We start from the raw sequence: 21368 nt of genomic DNA on the forward strand, positions 1-21368 counted from the left end.
GGTATCTGTGAGATATCATTGAGGAAGGGTATTTGTGAGATATCGAGGAAGGCTATCTGTGAGATATCATTGAGGAAGGGTATCTGTTAGATATCATTGCTACAGCTCAATGTAGGACTACACTGGGAATAGCGAGAAATAAAAGGCTAGTACAGTTCCCTTCCCAAAACTGTGTAAGGAACAGATGATGGACAACAGTCCTTGTCAAAGTGCAGTGTAAACAGACCGATACAAAAGCATCTAGAATAAGGACACAGTATCTTCTGCATCAAAGCTCTAAGAATACATGTTAGTACTGCCCAAAGATATGTAACCTCCCTGCTCCTCTTAATTGTCATCACATCTTTATCTTCTGTTTGTAGGTCACTGAGTCATTACCATCATTATCCACTTCACAAGCTGATTCATTCTGGTCAGGTCAGCTTAACCTTGGATCCATGTATGGACTTAGAATTTAATCTAGCACATAGTGTACAAATACCTTAAATCAATCTACTCCTGAGATGTAAGGCAATGAATAGCTGTTGAAAGGGAATGGAAGAACTGGGGCTATGAGGATGCACGTTATTACAAACAGGCTATACGATATTTGATTTACAATAGTGGAAAAGTGAAATCAAAGCATGAGCTAACAAAGAAGTTGATGTGAAGCATGAAGCCTCAGGATGGCACCAAGGAACTGCTCAGAACTTGAACAATGACAAGTGTCAGATATGCAGAAGTACAGTATGGTCCACATCTGTCAAAAAGTCCATGATGGACTATGACCTTCACTGCAAGTCAGACTGCCCAGGTAATCCTCCCAGAAGGCATGCTGTTTCCTGATAGGTGAAGTGCATTCAGTTTAAAGGCAGGCCCAAATCCATTTACTAGTCTTTCTGTCTGACCACCAACAGCTTTGCTATTGAGATTTTGCTTGGTTGATATGGGACCATTCCCACAGCTTGCCACTTCATAGGTTCATAGGTTCATACTAGGCTATCTGCCCTAGGGCATTTATAAGCGTAGCCAGAGTGTGTTTGGCTTTCGCCACCCATTTTAAATTAATTTTGCTATGCCCTTTTTCGAGGTTAGTATACTGTGCCTCTGTCTAACAGTGACACAGAAGTGATACCCGGGGTAAACCTACGATCTCCCATCCACTCATCAAGATTCCTCTTGAAGAGAGTCAATGAGGGACTCTGCTTAACCTGGACTGGGATTTTATTCCAGAGTGAAGGGAGCCTCTGGATTATGAATCTGTCCCTCCAGCATGTCCTATTTATTTCAGTGCTGAGGTTCAAGTCTCTCGAGCGCGTAGCTCGATGGGATTTGGATTTTCTGAGGTGCAGCATGTCCATTAATTCCGGGTTGGACATGGCTTTATACATCAGGCACAGATCGCCTCTGAGCAGGTGGTATGCCACTGAGTAGAGCTGAGTTTCTTTAACCGGGCAGCATATGGCATCTGTTTGAGCCCTTTAATCCTCTTGATGAGGTACTTTTGGGGTCTTTCCAGTTGCTGCAGGTGTCTGGTAAGGTACATCCCAAAAGGGGCATTATACTCAATTATGGGCCTGATGAGGCATGAGTAAAGAGGCACGATGACCTCCCCTGATCTAGATGAGAATCCCTTCATGATTAGGTGGGCTATATAAAATGTTTTTCTAACCACTTTGGCCACGTGGTTGTCAAATGAGAGATTGCTATCAACATGGGTCCCCAGGTCCCTAATTACTTCTTCTGTACTTAATGGATTACCACCTATGTGGTAATTTGTGGGCACTTTTTGCCAAAGGGGATGACTATACACTTTTTGGCGTTTAGCTTGAGGCCATGGCTCTAGCACCAGTTGTCTGTTTCTATGAGGCCCTTTTGGAGGATGCTTGTGTCAGCTGGAGAGTCGATTATGGCACCCAGTTTGCAGTCATCTGCGAACTTGGTCAGCCACAGTCCTTCTGTGTTGGCCTGTACCTCCGAGAAATATATACCAAACAAGAGAGGTCCCAGGACTGAGCCTTGTGGGACGCCACTTGTAACTGGTTTGGATTCTGACATGGCTCCAGCAATTCAAACCATGTGGGTTCTGTCCTTGAGCCAGTTTGCAACCCATCTAGTGACATAGGGGTTTATATTTAAGCTGGTGAGCTTATCTATAATGCCCGAGTGGGGTATTGTATCGAAGGCTTTTGCGAGGTCCAGGTAGGCTGTGTGGACCACCTTCCCCTCGTCAATGGCCTTGGTGACTGTTTCAAAGAAATCGACCAGGTTTAAGAGGCAGGATCTGCCCTTAACAAAGCCAAACTGGGAAGGATCCAGTGTCTGTAGGTCCCTGATATCTTTATTTATGAGGTCCATGATAATCCTTTCCATAGCTTTGCAGACCAAGCTAGTCAGGCTTATGGGGGCGATAGTTTCCAGGATCCGTTGAGGCACCACCTTTGTGGAGAGGGACCACTGTTGCTGTACACCACTCTTTGGGTACATATCCTGTAGTAAGGCTGAGATTGAACAGTAGTTTTATGTTTGGGTTTAGCTCTTCTTGGAGTTCATGTAGGACGCAGCCTGGGACACTGTCTGGTCACATTGATGCTGTGTTTTTTGCTTTGGAGAGGGCGGCTCTTATCTGAGCATCTGAGATGTCAGGGGGGCAGCACTCTGCTGGGATAGATATTTGCTCTTTTGGTGGGGAGGGGGGAGAAGTTTGAGCTGAACCTGTCAGCTAGGATGTTGGCAATGTCTGTGGGTTCGGTGTATTTTTTGTCATTTTGGACTAATTCTGAGCATATCTGGGAATTCCCACCCAGGTTCCTAACATAACTAAAGAAAGCCTTGTGATTATCCTTAGTGTCCTGTGCAATTTTTCACTCGAAGCTGGCCTTAAGACGATTTTATGAGTGCCCGTAGTTTTTTGCTAATACTGATCAGAGATGCCTTCCCTTTTTGGGATTTTGCTCTATCATGTAGTAGCTTCCTCCTTCTATTGTATAGTTTGTTTATGGCTGGGGTCCACCAGACAGGACGTCTGCCTTTGGAGGATTGGGTCTTGGTTTTATTTGGGATTGCATGATCCATGCATTCCTGAAGGTGTTCATAGAATGTGTTTATAAAGGATTCTGCGGTCTGAGCCGTATTTTCCACAGGCCCGGGGGCTTTGAAGGATTCCACCTCGGTTTTGAGGAGTGTGAAATTTGCTTTAGAGAAATTTTTCACTGTGGTTTTCTGGACAGAGGGTGGGGTCGGGATGTGAATATGCAGTGAGATTAGTTTATGGTCTGATCTTACCAGTGAGGGATACACTTTTGGTCTGGAGCACAGAGTCCCCATGTTGGTGATGATCAGGTCCAGTATATTTTCCCCTCTTGTGGGAGTGGTAACAAGTTGTTCCATAGCATTTCAGTTTATAAATTTTAGGAAACTTTGGGCTAGGGTGTTGGAGCTAGAGTAATGCTCACAGTCTATGTTTGGGTAGTTGAAGTCGCCCAGTATAATGGTGTTTGGAGAGACCTTCATATTTTCCAGTGTTCTCAGGAAGGCCGAGTGGGGTTCCTGGGTTTGGGAGGGTGGTCTGTAGCAGGCTATAAACTGGAAGGCAGTTTTACCCACTGTTAGTTGCACATGGATAGTCTCTGATGCTTCGTGCTGTTCCACCAACCTGGAGGTGTGGGTATCTTTGACGAATATTGATACTCCCCCTCTTTTTGTGGTTCGGTCCAAGTTTTGGGGCCGAAAAGCATGGTATGAGGTATAACCTGGTAGTGCTGGGGTGCTCTCGGAGCCTTGAACCAGGTTTCTGTTACTGCACAGATATCGATGTTCTCCATGCTAAGGAGAGTTTCGAGTGTGTGCATCTTGAGGTTTAGACTTCTGGCGTTGAGTAGCATTACTCTTAGTTTCTTATCCCTTGTGATACCTATGGAGGTGGATTTGTCTTTTGAGCCTTGCCTAAAAAAGGCACTATGGGGGTGGCAAGAGCCTTTGCCAATATCCGAAAGCCCAGGGGTGATAGGTGCAAGCAGTCCCTAGCGAAGCATCGTGGCTTGTCGAGCATGTCATCCCAGGCTGACAGGCATTGGATCCCCTTTGAATGACACCAATACTTAAGCCAATTGTTGAAATTGATCATTTTGTCTTCATATTGTGGCATTATTCTTGGTGTGGGTAAGATGCTACTCAAGGTCATTGTCATACCGGCCTGGGCTACATGCTCAGAGAGCTCCTCTATGTCTCTTTTCATGTAGTCCAGTGGGGTACATCTCAGGTCATTCACACCAGCATGGACAATGAGTGAGTCATATTTGTACTTGCCTTGGAGTGACCTGAGTGCTTGTGCTATGTGGCGGATCCTAGTGCCCGACAGGCAGCTCACCATGACCTTCTCCTTGTTCAGCCTGGTGAGTGGGATGTCAGTGTGCCTGACGATAGAGTCACCTATTACAAGTGATTCCGGTGTGTTGTTTAGCCTTAAGGGCTGTGACTGTTTGGCACACTGGCTTTGTGAGCTATGTGTTGCATGTGTTTTGTTTTGGGGTAGCGGGTGGTTGGGTGTCTGCTTTGGAGGTCTCTGCTGCTTAGGCAGATTTTTATTTAGAGCCTCCGAGTATGTTTTTGTGTGTTTATGTGTTTGGTTTGCTGTCGTGGTAGGTCTATGTGAGACTGGAATTGTAGCGAGTGTGGTTTCCTTCTCCTCCTGACTGGTTACGCCAGAGTTGAGAGAGTTTAGCCTCCAGTTTGGCTATATGGTTGCATCTCTCACATGTGTTGGAATTTGTTGGGAGGAGGAGAGGGTTGTCTGTGTACATGAGGCAGTTGTAACATTGCCTCAAGATTCCCAGATTCACCAGCTGGACCAGAGAGGAGATTGACAACTGACCTTTGGACATGCTAGAATAGTATTGGGAATTCCTTTATAATTGAAATAAAGGGCCAATGGGGAACAAGGTACTCAAGGGGAGTTTGTGAGGGTGTAGTGCTTTTAATTTTTTAGTGCTGACTTAGTGAGCAAGTGCCAGGTAACTTAAATGCAATGTGTTACAGGTAACTTAAATGCAAAAATAACAAACAGTAACTTTCTTCAAGTGAAACAAGGAAATAAGTACAGTAAGCAATGCAGATATCACTAGGGATCCACAGAAGCACTGAAAAGCCGTGTTTTAGGTGGAATTAGCGTTTCAAGGAAATAACAAGCAAACAACAACAAGCATACAAACAAAGCTAGATTCAGCAGGCCTGGATCTAGTCTATGCTGCAGCAAACAAGGTGTACCAATTTCAGTAAGAAGCAGTTCAAATATGCAGGCACTATAAGCATTTAACCAGAAATTCCCAGCTCAGAAGGGCAGAGTCCAGCCTCTCCTCCCACAAGAGTGCAGACCACGAACCCTCTTAATATAAAATAACTGGCCTAAAGCCCAAGTGCTTAAACCAGAACTAATACACTTTTAGAAAAACAGACACTGAGCCCTCAATCAGCAGTTCCCAACTTAGAAGGATGTAAGCTACCTGTCCTGCCACCACAGTGCAGGCCACAAACCTTCCTAATGTAAAACAACTGGTCTGAAGCCCAAGTACTTAATCCAAAAGACTTAGAATGATAGCTACACTTTAATCAAGTTACTACCAAGCAGTAATAAATACAATTGAATACTTTAAAGAATGCCTGGATTAGTGCTCAAGTTATACAAACAAAGCTAGATTCAGCAGGCCTGGATCTAGTCTATGCTACAGCAAACAAGGTGTACCAATTTCAGTAAGAAGCAGTTCAAATATGCAGGCACTATAAGCCTTTAACCAGAAATTTCCAGCTCAGAAGGGCAGAGTCCAGCCTCTCCTCCCACAAGAGTGCAGACCACGGACCCTCTTAATGTAAAATAACTGGCCTGAAGCCCAAGTGCTTAAACCAGAATTAATACACTTTTAGAATAACAGACACTGAGCCCTCAATCAGCAGTTCCAAACTTAGAAGGATGCAAGCTACCTGTTCTGCCACTACAGTGCAGACCACAAACCTTCTTAATGTAAAACAACTGGTCTGAAGCCCAAGTGCTTAAACTAAAAGGCTTAGAATGAGTTACATCAAGCAGTAATAAATACAATTTGAGTACTTTTAAGATGATGCAAAAGCAAAATAAAGTAGGAAGAAACACAAATACAGTAAAAACAGATACATTTTTTTTAAAACAGCTTACCAGCTGTTTTTGTGACAGGCTGCCTATCAATATGCAGCTCTACATCCAGAGTACACAACGCACTAGCCGTACCTTGTAAATAACTGAATTGAGAGTTTTTTTTTATATTACCATCCAGTATAACCATATCTCAGTCTTAGAAAATTATAGTTAAAACTTTATCCTTATATATATTGTATTTAAATTTACATAGACGTTACTCAGTCACTTTAGTCCTTGGTAGAATTATAAAACACAGCAAATGAGGTAACAAGACTGGTATTAATGTTAACATGCCACTAACTAAGTAATTTGATGTTATTAATGTAAAAACACTGTTTAGTAACTAGTGAATTCCAGTAAAAATGTAATTCATATAATAGCATTCATAGCACATCTACCTTTACAAATGAGTTTGTCACAAAGACTGTCTGTCATTTAAACAGTTACAATAGTGCATGCATATTTCTGTTCTCTTCCAGCAGGGCACACTGTGGATAGATCTTTAAGCTCAGTACTTTACAAAGTACCTTTTTTTTAACACACATGCCTGTACAAACAAGTTAGAGACATATATACATGACATAAATTCTAATACATTTGTAACACAAATATCTTATATGAATCATGTTGATATTCACAAATGACATGTAATTATTTACAAAATTCCAGATAGCTAGGCTGGCAGTACCTCCTTTCATCACACATCTTCCCCCTCAAAGACTCAGGCTAGTTTTTCAAGTGACCCTTGAGAAATGTTGCTTGAGATGAATCAGCCTATCTGGGAATACATTACCACATTGCCTGTCTTGCGATTCCAGCTGCCCTGGAATTTCTGACCCCAGTACAGTGCTGCACCATCCTGTCATATGCCTGCAACCCTAGGCTTCACCGTAGTAACTTGGGATTATGCTGGCTGGCTCCCTGTAGCCATAGATCCCCCTCAGTCTCCTCCTGCCTTCTATTGCAAATACTTAGCACAAGGGCCTCCCTATCATGGTAAAGTTTCATCATGTTAACATGGTGCAATTTGTGCCCCTGCCTCCTGCCTAGCAGTTTTACCATGTAGTTAACATCACTGACCTTCATTACCATCTTGAAGGGTCCCTTTCAAGCTGCCTGCAGCTTGTTGTGTCTGACAGGAATAAGAACCATAACCTGCTGCCTCAGGCATACTCCCTAGCTTGAGCATTCCTGTCATACCAGACCTTTTCTTGATTTTGGGCTTCTGCCAGGTTCTTCTGGGCCAAGCCCATGATTTCCCTGAGCACCGTCCTGAGGTTTAGGACATATGCCACTTACAGTGTTTAGTAGTTCAAATTCATATTCATTACAGAGCTCAATTACCTAAGCAATTATCAGTACAAAATGAACAAATTAGAATAAAATAATATACCCAAAGAAAATTACATTTTATTGAAACAAATAGTTGCATGCATAATCTTCAGTGAGCAGTTAGCAATTAAATGAAAAAAAAAACATAACACTATACTGTTACAGTCCCCACAGGCAGATTTAGTAAGCACTGTACCAGTAGAGATGGATAAGTTAGATGTTCCATTGTCCAGCAAAGTGAAACATTTATCTTTTACCTGAAGAGTCTAAATATAACTGTCCAAAGATACTAAATTTGTTACCAAATTATAGCCATCAACTGCTGACATGCTTATGTCAGGCAAGCACAAAATGGCAGCCAGAAGCAAACCAAGATCAAATGGTCAAAAAATATTCAAAGACCACCTAATTGGATTGATAGTACCACACAAGTTCCAAATACTTTCACAGCAGGAGGTTATCTCACATGTGTTGGAATTTGTTGGGAGGAAGAGAGGGTTGTCTGTGTACATGAGGCAGTTGTAACATTGCCTCAAGATTCCCAGATTCACTAGCTGGACCAGAGAGGAGATTGACAACTGACCTTTGGACATGCTAGAATAGTATTGGGAATTCCTTTATAATTGAAAAAAAGGGCCAATGGGGAACAAGGTACTCAAGGGGAGTTTGTGAGGGTGTAGTGCTTTTAATTTTTTAGTGCTGACTTAGTGAGCAAGTGCCAGGTAACTTAAATGCAATGTGTTACAGGTAACTTAAATGCAAAAATAACAAACAGTAACTTTCTTCAAGTGAAACAAGGAAATAAGTACAGTAAGCAATGCAGATATCACTAGGGATCCACAGAAGCACTGAAAAGCCGTGTTTTAGGTGGAATTAGCGTATCAAGGAAATAACAAGCAAACAACAACAAGCATACAAACAAAGCTAGATTCAGCAGGCCTGGATCTAGTCTATGCTGCAGCAAACAAGGTGTACCAATTTCAGTAAGAAGCAGTTCAAATATGTAGGCACTATAAGCATTTAACCAGAAATTCCCAGCTCAGAAGGGCAGAGTCCAGCCTCTCCTCCCACAAGAGTGCAGACCACGAACCCTCTTAATATAAAATAACTGGCCTGAAGCCCACGTGCTTAAACCAGAACTAATACACTTTTAGAAAAACAGACACTGAGCCGTCAATCAGCAGTTCTCAACTTAGAAGGATGTAAGCTACCTGTCCTGCCACCACAGTGCAGGCCACAAACCTTCCTAATGTAAAACAACTGGTCTGAAGCCCAAGTGCTTAATCCAAAAGACTTAGAATGATAGCTACACTTTAATCAAGTTACTACCAAGCAGTAATAAATACAATTGAATACTTTAAAGAATGCCTGGATTAGTGCTCAAGTTATACAAACAAAGCTAGATTCAGCAGGCCTGGATCTAGTCTATGCTACAGCAAACAAGGTGTACCAATTTCAGTAAGAAGCAGTTCAAATATGCAGGCACTATAAGCCTTTAACCAGAAATTTCCAGCTCAGAAGGGCAGAGTCCAGCCTCTCCTCCCACAAGAGTGCAGACCACGGACCCTCTTAATGTAAAATAACTGGCCTGAAGCCCAAGTGCTTAAACCAGAATTAATACACTTTTAGAATAACAGACACTGAGCCCTCAATCAGCAGTTCCAAACTTAGAAGGATGCAAGCTACCTGTTCTGCCACTACAGTGCAGACCACAAACCTTCTTAATGTAAAACAACTGGTCTGAAGCCCAAGTGCTTAAACTAAAAGGCTTAGAATGAGTTACATCAAGCAGTAATAAATACAATTTGAGTACTTTTAAGATGATGCAAAAGCAAAATAAAGTAGGAAGAAACACAAATACAGTAAAAACAGATACATTTTTTTTAAAACAGCTTACCAGCTGTTTTTGTGACAGGCTGCCTATCAATATGCAGCTCTACATCCAGAGTACACAACACACTAGCCGTACCTTGTAAATAACTGAATTGAGAGTTTTTTTTTATATTACCATCCAGTATAACCATATCTCAGTCTTAGAAAATTATAGTTAAAACTTTATCCTTATATATATTGTATTTAAATTTACATAGACGTTACTCAGTCACTTTAGTCCTTGGTAGAATTATAAAACACAGCAAATGAGGTAACAAGACTGGTATTAATGTTAACATGCCACTAACTAAGTAATTTGATGTTATTAATGTAAAAACACTGTTTAGTAACTAGTGAATTCCAGTAAAAATGTAATTCATATAATAGCATTCATAGCACATCTACCTTTACAAATGAGTTTGTCACAAAGACTGTCTGTCATTTAAACAGTTACAATAGTGCATGCATATTTCTGTTCTCTTCCAGCAGGGCACACTGTGGATAGATCTTTAAGCTCAGTACTTTACAAAGTACCTTTTTTTTAACACACATGCCTGTACAAACAAGTTAGAGACATATATACATGACATAAATTCTAATACATTTGTAACACAAATATCTTATATGAATCATGTTGATATTCACAAATGACATGTAATTATTTACAAAATTCCAGATAGCTAGGCTGGCAGTACCTCCTTTCATCACACATCTTCCCCCCTCAAAGACTCAGGCTAGTTTTTCAAGTGACCCTTGAGAAATGTTGCTTGAGATGAATCAGCCTATCTGGGAATACATTACCACATTGCCTGTCTTGCGATTCCAGCTGCCCTGGAATTTCTGACCCCAGTACAGTGCTGCACCATCCTGTCATATGCCTGCAACCCTAGGCTTCACCGTAGTAACTTGGGATTATGCTGGCTGGCTCCCTGTAGCCATAGATCCCCCTCAGTCTCCTCCTGCCTTCTATTGCAAATACTTAGCACAAGGGCCTCCCTATCATGGTAAAGATTCATCATGTTAACATGGTGCAATTTGTGCCCCTGCCTCCTGCCTAGCAGTTTTACAATGTAGTTAACATCACTGACCTTCATTACCATCTTGAAGGGTCCCTTTCAAGCTGCCTGCAGCTTGTTGTGTCTGACAGGAATAAGAACCATAACCTGCTGCCTCAGGCATACTCCCTAGCTTGAGCATTCCTGTCATACCAGACCTTTTCTTGCTTTTGGGCTTCTGCCAGGTTCTTCTGGGCCAAGCCCATGATTTCCCTGAGCACCGTCCTGAGGTTTAGGACATATGCCACTTACAGTGTTTAGTAGTTCAAATTCATATTCATTACAGAGCTCAATTACCTAAGCAATTATCAGTACGAAATGAACAAATTAGAATAAAATAATATACCCAAAGAAAATTACATTTTATTGAAACAAATAGTTGCAAGCATAATCTTCAGTGAGCAGTTAGCAATTAAATGAAAAAAAAAAAACATAACACTATACTGTTACAGTCCACACAGGCAGATTTAGTAACCACTGTACCAGTAGAGATGGATAAGTTAGATGTTCCATTGTCCAGCAAAGTGAAACATTTTTCTTTTACCTGAAGAGTCTAAATATAACTGTCCAAAGATACTAAATTTGTTACCAAATTACAGCCATCAACTGCTGACATGCTTATGTCAGGCAAGCACAAAATGGCAGCCAGAAGCAAACCAAGATCAAATGGTCAAAAAATATTCAAAGACCACCTAATTGGATTGATAGTACCACACAAGTTCCAAATACTTTCACAGCAGGAGGTTATGAAGAAAAGAAAAATAAACTATTCTCTTGATAACAATACTAATTGACAAAAAACATAAGGGCCAATGGACTGCTGTAGCATAAAACATCTCCACTCAGTAGTTAGAATGAACTCATTTTTGGTAAAAAAAAAAAAAAAAAAACAGGAAACCTTCAGCAATAAAGTGATACAGGTGATGTGAATGAAAAGAAACAATGACACAAGAAGTCTTTACCTGCAGAACCCAAATGAACCACTTACAGCCAGTCTCTAGCAATGAACTAAAACAAAATGTAGGAGTCCTCCTTCTATTCAAAGCAGAATAGCACAAACCAAGCAGATAATTAAGGTCCTCCAGCTAAAAAAGGTACATATCCCATAACTGAATTTGCAAATGAAAGCTAGAACGCGGAGTCACTTCCATTGTGTAGGGCAAAATAATTTTTCTTTCTCACCAAGGTCTTTAGATGGTACAAATAAATTCAAATCTCTACTACAAATGCCATGTCTTGAAAATGCAGGATACCAAAAGAAGGAAGCTTATAGATATATTTCAGGTTTAATTTAGGAAGCTTAGTTATATTTCAGGTTTAATTATTTAGATCTGTCACATTATTACAGCGCATGAATCCAGTTCTACAGGCCACATGTATTACTTTAACATACTTTGTGGACCAAATCATATGTGATCAGTGTTCTGTTAACCAACAATTAAGTTATTATAACCATAACTATACAAACCATGGCCTTGTTCAGTGTAACTTAGCTAGTTCATGCAACTACAGTGGCTTATGCATAACGTACTTGATTCAAATACCTGTGTCCTGATCTAAATGGACTGTGTTTCTATGAAGCAGGCACATATACTTTATATCTTCTGTGTATAATAAAGTTGTTGTCATACATTTTCATGTATGATATTTCATATATATGTATACTTCAAACTGGTCATATATGTGTACTTTTCTGATGACATAAAGTTCTTATTTTTATATTTCTTCATTATCTGTGTATATTCAGAATTTGAGCTGTCATCTGCCATATGATTTATGCTGTCTGATATGGTGTATGAGTGATTACTATACATTTAAGCAACTAGTATTCAGTCTCTAATGCAGTCTTATGGGTATAAGTGTTCTACATAAGTTCAAATTATGCAGCTAATCCTGGAGGATTTACTTAATGTTCACTGCATGTAGACCCACTCTGCCCTGCTGTTATTTCTGTCTTGTATTAGGGTATGCTCCTCTAAACATCATTGGACAATCTCACTTTAGAAAATGTTGCTTCTTAGCTTTGCAAAACTACCTTCTAGAGATGTAACCCTAGACTAATACTAAATGCAGCCATATTATAGTTTGATTCATATGGCATCGATCTCAAAATGAGTCAGATCAGTTTGTGCCAAATATACTGAGTTAAAACAAAATGCATTTAATTCAAATATATTAAAGTGCTGGCAATTAGATTTTCATATATTTTGAATCAGGGATATGCTTTATGCCTATTAAATTTGCTGCAGTCATACTGCATAAAGCTGGATTATGACATTTCACAAATGTTTTATGGAAAGTTCCAAGTACACAGGAATCAGTATCTCTCTGGATGCAACAAAAGTTCTCATCAGAATAAATTCTGAAATCTAGTGATAACAAGACTTAGGTCAACATTAGTGAAAGCCTTAGAATGCAAAATGCCACGTCCTGCTCTCCCAGCTAAACAGATCTTCCCTGTTATCTTGAAAACTTTTCCATAATATCAAAATAGAAGGAAATGACGAGCCCTGCTCATCTCTACTATAATTAAACAGAGGAAGTCATTTCTTAAAGTATCGATGAGGGATGATTATTAATGAGCTACACAAATGTCACTCACCTTTGTATACCTGTAGATGTGGCAGACTCCTTGTTTGGGATCCTGTTTGCACAGCTTGATGGCGTAGCAAACCACATCTGCATTAATCTCATGGAGAAGTCTGTAAGCAAGAATCAAATGATTATAACACTTTTAGCTTTGAAATGTCTCTAACACAAGAGTAGCAATTATTTCAATGGTAGTAAGAAATAAATAAATACGGAATTATGTATTTTTGCAAACAGAAAAGTAGTAGCTCACTACAGACAAAGAATTACATTTTAGTATCACATTTAGGTACTAGAGCAAATAACTAGATAACTAAATTAAAATGCTCAAACTCTGTAAATGCAATGCCTGCTAGACATAAATATGTTGTCAGAGCTTCAAAATAAATATTGTCAGCCACAGATAAATAATTACATCACATTTCGAAGTTCTCATGTTATATTTCTCTACTTTAAACATTTCAGTGTTTAGTGTAATCACTTAAAGACATTATTTGCTCTTGCTTGATTAAAACATCTTTTCTCCATGAGTAACTCTCACCCTTTTGCATGGAAAAAAGGAGGAGTTTATGTGGTAGGTAGTCAGAGTAAAGTGGAAGCCATGAATAGTTGTGTGGTGATTTATAATACTGGTACCCTGGCACATTGAAATAGTGATACCCCCCACAAGGGTGGACTCAAGACAGACCCTAGAAACTACACATTCATCAGCCTTGCAAGTCCAAGTCATGGAGTGCATTACTGCTAAACTCATAAATCAAAAAATCTGAAATCTGATTTGACTTAACTCATGGCATTTGGCTTTGTAAAGGGGAAGTCACACCTGTTAAATTTGATAGGTTTCCAAGAAAAGGTCACAAGTAGTAGATCATGAGAACACTGTCCGTACCACCTATCTTGATTTGGCTGAAGCATTTGACAGCATGATGGAATCATAAGCGAGCTGATGGCATTCAATATTGATCCCTCTGTGGTAAGATGGATAGCAAACTGGCTCAAGAAGAGAAAGTATGTTGGACTTCAAAGATGGCTGTATACTAATCAGCAGCTTACTTTCAGCTCTCCCACCTTGAAAACAGAAACAGCAGTGAAACTGCAAATTTGGGTAAAATTTAGTTACTGGCTAGTAAGTGCACTGCCTCAATGCCAGCAAATAAGAAATCTGGAGAACATGAAAGGAAAAAAAAAACAGAAATAGTGAAGAGAAAACACTGGCTGGTAAGAATCATGCAGCTGTTCAGCAAAAAAGTAGTTCAAGCTTCAGCACTGGTTCAAGAGATGGCTTTCAGTAATTTAGAGGAAAAATAAATAAATCAACTTTACTCAGGGGTGATTAAAATAAATGAAACACTGAAAGACTATATCAACTCAACTAACAAAAGGGTGGAAAAAATAGAAGATTTTGCTAGCTATTCAGATGTACTGATAAAATGACAAAAATCAGAGACTGACGTGAAGAAAATGGTGTCTGAGTAAAATGCTTCTCAAGAAGATCCATTTCAAAAATAGTAAAATTAGAAGACAGAACACAGAGATAAAATCTGAGATTTTCTGAGAAATTTGAAGGAAGAGACTGTATTAATTTTTTGAAAGCACAAAAAAATTAATCAGACTGGTGTTCTACAGCAGGTTGTGTTCATTGAAATGGCACATTGAGTGTATTTTACAAACCTGGCAATTTGAAAGCAGCCAAGACCTGTGTTAATAAAGATGCAGTCCTACCAGCAGAAAGAGTTGATCCTGACAAAACTGTGGCATAAGAGAAAAGTATTAAAAATTAGAGACAGCAAAGTGTTTGTAGAAAATTATATCCACTACACACATGGCAGAAGAGAAACAGATATATACCAGCAGTCACAGAATATTGACAGCCAGGTGTGATATTCAAGCTGCTGTATCCAAATGTCTTTAGAATATTTATTCTGGAAAGTCAAAGATTTTTGATGCAGAACAGGCCAAGGAGGAAATAAAAAATATCCAACAAAAAATGAGCCAGCCAGCAGAAGGGGACTCTGCATCTTATTCTTCTGATATTAAACATGACAGAGAGACTTTGCCAGTGAAACCTTTTCCAATGTTTCAAAGGAAAATGCTTGAGAGACAGAAAAAAACACAGGAGTTGAGTAGAAGAATCAGGAGTACCTTGGACTTGAACCTGGGTGTATTGTTAGGAGATGAAAATGATCAGTAAGAAGACCAACACCACTGAAATTAGTAAACAAATGAGAGACTGTAAAGTATTAATCACATTTGTGAAATATGATTTTGCAAGAAAAGAAGGCTGGAAAAGACTTGACTTTGTTAAACTTGTGGGTTGACTGTAAAGCATATACCCCACTTTATATTGTTAATGTTTAGAAAGACACTAAGGGAAAAAGAAGTAACTGTAAGTAAAACAATTTTTGTTCTTATTATTATTTGTATAAAATATTTCATGATATAAACTGAATGTTATATTGTAAAGCAGTTTTGTCTAGTGCGGTCAGCAGCATTTTAAATGTAGGGGTGTCTTTTCAGTGATTGTTGCATGAGTTAAAGATATTAAAGTAAATAGGTGTCTTTTAAGTTGTAAGAACTATAGGCTTTACCATATTACAAGAAAAAAGGCTGGATAGAAGCAAACTTAAGGTAATATAATGCTGTGATATTGGGCTGCTAGGGTGAAGGTGGGTCATAAAATATTCTGATATATAGACTTAAGATGAAAATTTTCCTTGTTTTATAAGGATGGATGTCTGGATTACTATCCTTGGATTAAGATATAAACAACTTTTGTAAGCAAATAGACTTGAAAAATATGACAAAATGATGAAATCCATGAAAACACTAAGCTTCTTACATCTGTAGAAAATACTAGCTTGTTTTTTGTTTCCATTACCAAATGTTCTCAGTGAGAAGTCTACAAGTGAAGGCAGTTAACCGGGGGAATTCTATACATTCTATTCTGAGTGAAATTTACAAAGATTCCGTCATGCATCTGTTAAGTTGTTAGCTGCTTTTTTTTTCATTGCTGACTACTTTTACATGGAGATGAGCTGTCTACAAGTGCAAGCAATTAATCATGGGAGTTCTAACAATTCTTTGCTGACAGAAATGCAAAATTTAAATGACCAATTGCAAGCAGTTTATTGGAAAATAAAGTCTGAATTATGGGAAATAAAGAGATAGTAGCCTCCCCAGCAGCATTATTTTAATGCATTTAATAGAACAGTACATAATTTAGTTTTATTTAGGGCTAAAAGTTATTTTTTTCTGAAGGCATACAAGCTGTTTTTCACATCCATAAGGGAACACAGATAAGCAAAGAACAGACAGCAATCAGCATAAGTGGAGCAGAGGTTCTAACATGTGCTTTAGCATGGATAACCTTAATTTTAGATTAGATTATACCTGTGGTACAGTTGTCAATTTGAGACAATTGTTCCTATCTGGAGGGTTACACTTTATTTGATGAAACTGTACAGTTTAGTGTGTTTGTCCTAAGTTTATAGGAGATAGGTATCTTCTGAAATGTATTTAGTTTTTTGCTTGAGAGTATTCATTAACTAAAAATTCTTGAAAATGTGATATACATCCCAATGAAGATGAAAAGAAACAACTGTATAAAAGATCAGCCTGCCAAACATTAATGAGAACATGTAAGACCAAAGCTGGAAATACAAATTCAAAAAAACTGTCATGTATAATAAATGGGAACAAAAGCTTTTTTATTATAATGGCTACTCTATACATTTCTACCCATAGTATTTTGGAATATACATGGCCTTACAGATATAGACAAAAATAAATTATATTAAGGAAATGCAAAGTGCAAATAGCAATGCTGCAAAAGACACATCTAGAAAGAAAGTAACGTGAATTTCACAAAGAAAGGATTTCAGGATGGATATTCAGAAGAATATGATGGACAAAGAAAAAAGGCAGTTATAATACTGACTGCTAGAGGGGCTCCAATAGTGATAGAAGAGGTAAAAAATATGAAAATTATAGATTTCTGGTATAAGGGGCTCTTGGTAAGGGATAAGGATTATGCAGGTATATATTTATATTTCATCAAAATTATGTTAAGTTCCCTTCTTTTACATATAAAAGACAGGGTATGTATGTATGTATGTATGTATGCATGTATGCAAGACAGTTTGCACCAGTCAAGAATGAGCTGACTTCACAGCAAAAGAGTTACTCATTATACAACAGGATTAATACTTCCAATATGAAAAAAATACGTGACATGTTTGCAGGTGTCAGAAGAGAAAATGTGGTCCAAAACTGAGCACACATCAGCCAGACACAAATTATATAATTACAGAGGTAGAAAACATGTCCTGAAGGTGTAGTTTACATATAGTGGGCCTGTTCAAATATATGGAGAGAGAGAGAGAGAGAGAGAGAGAGAGAGAGAGAGAGAGAGAGAGAGAGAGAGAGACAGAGAATGATAACATGGGAAGATACTCACTAGTTACAAAGGTAGCCTATTTAAATAACTAAGAATTTGCACACAGAACTTTGCCCTATAAATCTGAGAACTGTAATTTTCAGGTTTCTGGACTTCAGATACAGTGAACACATTTTGAACATTTCAAAGATAAGGAAAAATATCATGATGGCCAATGCCTGGATATATATGTATGCTGACTAAGTGCTCTTTTTCCCACTGAAGACCATTTCTTTTCTAAGGGGAGCAAAAAGCTTTATCAGTGGAATGAATCACCCACTTGGAAGTATCATGCTACTCAAGTGGTCAAGGTAGATGGCATATAGAATTCCTTCACCACAACACAGGCGACCTTTTCCAGTACTAGTTGAATATATAGTGAGGGATTCTGGTGTGTAAATAAGCATAAAAATGGGTCAAAAGGCAGGAAAATCAGTGGTATGTCAATTTTCAGGTATATATGTAGTCTTAACAAGTTTACAGCATTCACAGGCTCCCCAAGAACTCTCCTATTGTAAGCCAAGGGAATACTAGAAATTATTCTTTACAACTCTCTCAGTCAAGAAAGAAGGCTGACAGAACTGACTAAAGTGTAAAGTAGCAGGTTTCTTTTGTTATGGAATCCACTGGAATCTAACTAAGATCATTATATGGAGAGGGCTGAAAAATCATACCGTACCTCACTGAAACCTTAGGCAGATCAAGCAGAGAAAGAAATGCACAACTAAATAAATTCAGGGATGAGCAATAAGTTGATAAATCTTGTCTTCTATCATCTCCAGTCCCTGTTGTTATTAAATATTGCACATAAGAAGGAAGATGTGAGAAAGATGCATGCTTCCTACTACTGCAGCAAATTCCCTCCCAGTGCTAGGTATTGTTATTGCTGTATGATATATAAAGGAAGGGCACTTTTAGTCAGGATGCACAGGTGCAAGCCCCTTAAGCATATCTTCAGTGCCTACTAGTCTTCATGTATAGGCCTCTGTCTTTTATCATTTTTAATAATCTTTTGTTCTGTTATCAAAAAGATCATCTTAAAGGATGCAAAACCTGCTATTAATCAATCATTCCTGGCAGAAAAATATGTCCTAACCTCTTCCAAATGAAACCAACAATAACGTAAGCTTTCTCAGCAAACAGCACTAGTGTCCAATCAGAGCAATGCCACTTAGTCATTCAGCCTGTAGCTATACAACACACAAAGACATAACTAAAGAAACTAAAAACTATCACTCTAGCCCCTGACTGCTACCCCCTGAATTCCTAAAAGCAGCTGCCATCTGAATAGCTTGTTATGTAAGCATTCTTGTTAATAGAGCAGTCACACAACAGTACATACTTCTAACTTGGAAACAATCTTACATCACTCCAATCCACAAAGGAGGACCAGATTACCGAATCACAAATTTCAGACTTGTTGAAATCCTCTCCCATATTAAAATACTCAAAAAATGCATCAATATATAACTTCTCAACCACTTAAAAACAAATAACCTATTTTCCCAATACCAATGTACTTTTGAGCAGTCCACAGCTCTGACAACAGTACTGTCATTTCTAAATACTATATATGCAACATTAAATAAGCATAAACTAAGCACAGCCATCTCCTTAAATCACTCAAAGGCCTTTGATATCCTGAGGTTAAAAAACTAGACACTGGTGATATATATATGTCTTTTGGGTTTTCCCGGTTAGGGGTCGCCACAACGGATCTCCGGTCCGCTAATGATTGGCAGTAGATTTTCACGAACGCCGAGGTGCCAGCTCGACGTCCAACCTTCAACGAAGGCACGCCCATTTTCGCATGTCTTTTGAATGCCCACCCAACCACGGGGAGGACATGCAGACTTCACACAGAAGGCACTCCCCACACTCCAGCCGAAAATTAAACGGAAAACCTCTTGCTGTGAGGCAACAACGCTACCGCTGCACCACTGTGTATGTTTGCTACTCTCAAATGGTTCAACAGCTGCCTCGCTGACAGATCACAAGCTGTAAAATGGAAACACTCCTTTTCAACCTTTATTTCAACAACATGAGTCTTAACAGGGTTCCTTTTTAGGCACTTTATTTTTTGTCATCACTAATGACATACGTACAGCAGTCAGAAGGGGAACTGTTATCCAATATGTGGATGACTCTACACTTTCATGTAGTGTCAACACCCTGACAGAGTTGCAATCACTTATATAAATGTCAATTCACTAAATATGAAGCTTGTCTCAATGACTCTTCACTTACCTTAAGCCCCACTCCATAAAAATCATGTTTTTCAGCACTAACTCATATCTCAAAGATACTCCACAAATAGCCATAATCACAGACAACCAAGCAACTATTAAATAGGTTACACAAACAAAAGTACTAGATGCAGTAATAGATTGCCAACTCAATTTTCTAGAACATGTCATATCTGTCATAGCTAAACTAATCAATGTCTTGGAAGGGTGTATGAAATAAAACCATTCCTAATTCCTCAAGCCCAGATATTGTCAGCCGACACCCTTCTACCACCCAAACTACAGTACACCTTCCTTATGAAAACTAGCCAACAAAAGTCAAATTTCAACAGGCTAGTAAAATAGTACAGCAAAGCAGCTAACCATAGAAAACCTATCACTGTTCTGCTGTACACCAACTCCATTGGCTTTAACTCCATAATGTTCTTAGCTATGTACAACCGGCACTTGCCCACTACATCCTATACTACCCAACAAATGCCCTTCTGTAAGCACCATTATCTATATCTTTGTATAGATATAGGTATAGATATAGATACAGATAGATAATCTACGTAGATATATACCCCAAAAGATAACTTAGATCACAGGATCATAGTGTTTTTGCCAAGCCCATTATACAATTTAATGACTCACTATATGCAGTATTGCAGAACTCTATTCCTATCACACTTAAAACTGAAAGCAATACAAACGCCTTTTGTCAAAAAACTGAAAGATGATCTCATAGCTGGTCCTGTTCTAATCATTACCTAAATTAACTTCTACCACATCAAAAGAAATCCTGTCACTCAGAATCACAATTATATACCAAGCACTTCCCCATTCCTCCCCACTTCCTTTTCACATATGAATAAGCCAAATACATCTCCTCTAACTTGATATATACATGTGAGAAAAATTGATATACACCACTGCATGAATGAAAATTGTTCTATCCTTTAATTCTTTATGCTAAATGCATATTTATTGGAGCTTACTATAATATTTTCATCATTGTATAAAAGTTTATGTTTATTATTCATCTATATTCTCCTATTGTTCTTTTTCTCTGTTTTTGTTTTGTGGGGGGGGGGGGTACTTTTTCTCTACAGGACTCCACTGAAATGGGGCAATTGTCTTCAGTTGGATTACCCTGGTTAACAAACGTAATTCAATGAATCAACTGATAAATAAATAAATAAATAAATAAATAAATAAATAAATAAATGTTGTGTGATGAAGTTACTCCAGAAGTTTATAATTTCTGTGAGATGCTGTACTCTGAGCTGTCAATGTATGTGACACTAAAATATATTGAAGTGCCAAATAAGGAAGGATATTTGTGCAAATACATTTCAAGCAGTTATCAACTTCTACAAGTAATTTGTAGTTTATTAATTAGTAGGTTAGTGCCTGGGTAGGTACAATCAGTTTCATTCCTAGGCGTTGAAGTCTCTATGTATGATACATCAGCAGTTTCACAAGTCAAAATAAATGTAATTACTGCACAGAAATCCTATTAACTAGTACCCTGTCAGATCACACATCAGTCATACGGATGGCATGGAAATATTAATTAAAGAAAAGAAAGGTGTTAGCGGAGTCATCCGTTGTCAAGGCATTGGTGTTCCTTCTGCAACAACCAAACTTAAGAAAATAGTTGCAAATGGCTTGATTAACTCACTCATAGCTAATTACACTATGTTGAC

At 38.6% G+C, this 21368-nt stretch overlaps 1 protein-coding gene across 1 annotated transcript in view; it reads right to left on the minus strand.

The window, feature by feature from the left end:
- AOAH (acyloxyacyl hydrolase) overlaps positions 1–21368 on the minus strand; it is a 1217970-nt gene that overhangs the window by 1004652 nt on the left and 191950 nt on the right. The window contains exon 4 of the mRNA XM_044065645.1: positions 13010–13109. Coding sequence (XP_043921580.1) covers positions 13010–13109 — 100 coding nt within the window. The remainder of the gene's footprint in view (positions 1–13009; positions 13110–21368) is intronic.

The sequence above is a fragment of the Protopterus annectens genome, chromosome 3.part0 (genome assembly GCF_019279795.1).
Source record: "Protopterus annectens isolate FY-2018-M chromosome 3.part0, PAN1.0, whole genome shotgun sequence".
Taxonomy (NCBI): Eukaryota; Metazoa; Chordata; order Ceratodontiformes; family Protopteridae; genus Protopterus; species Protopterus annectens.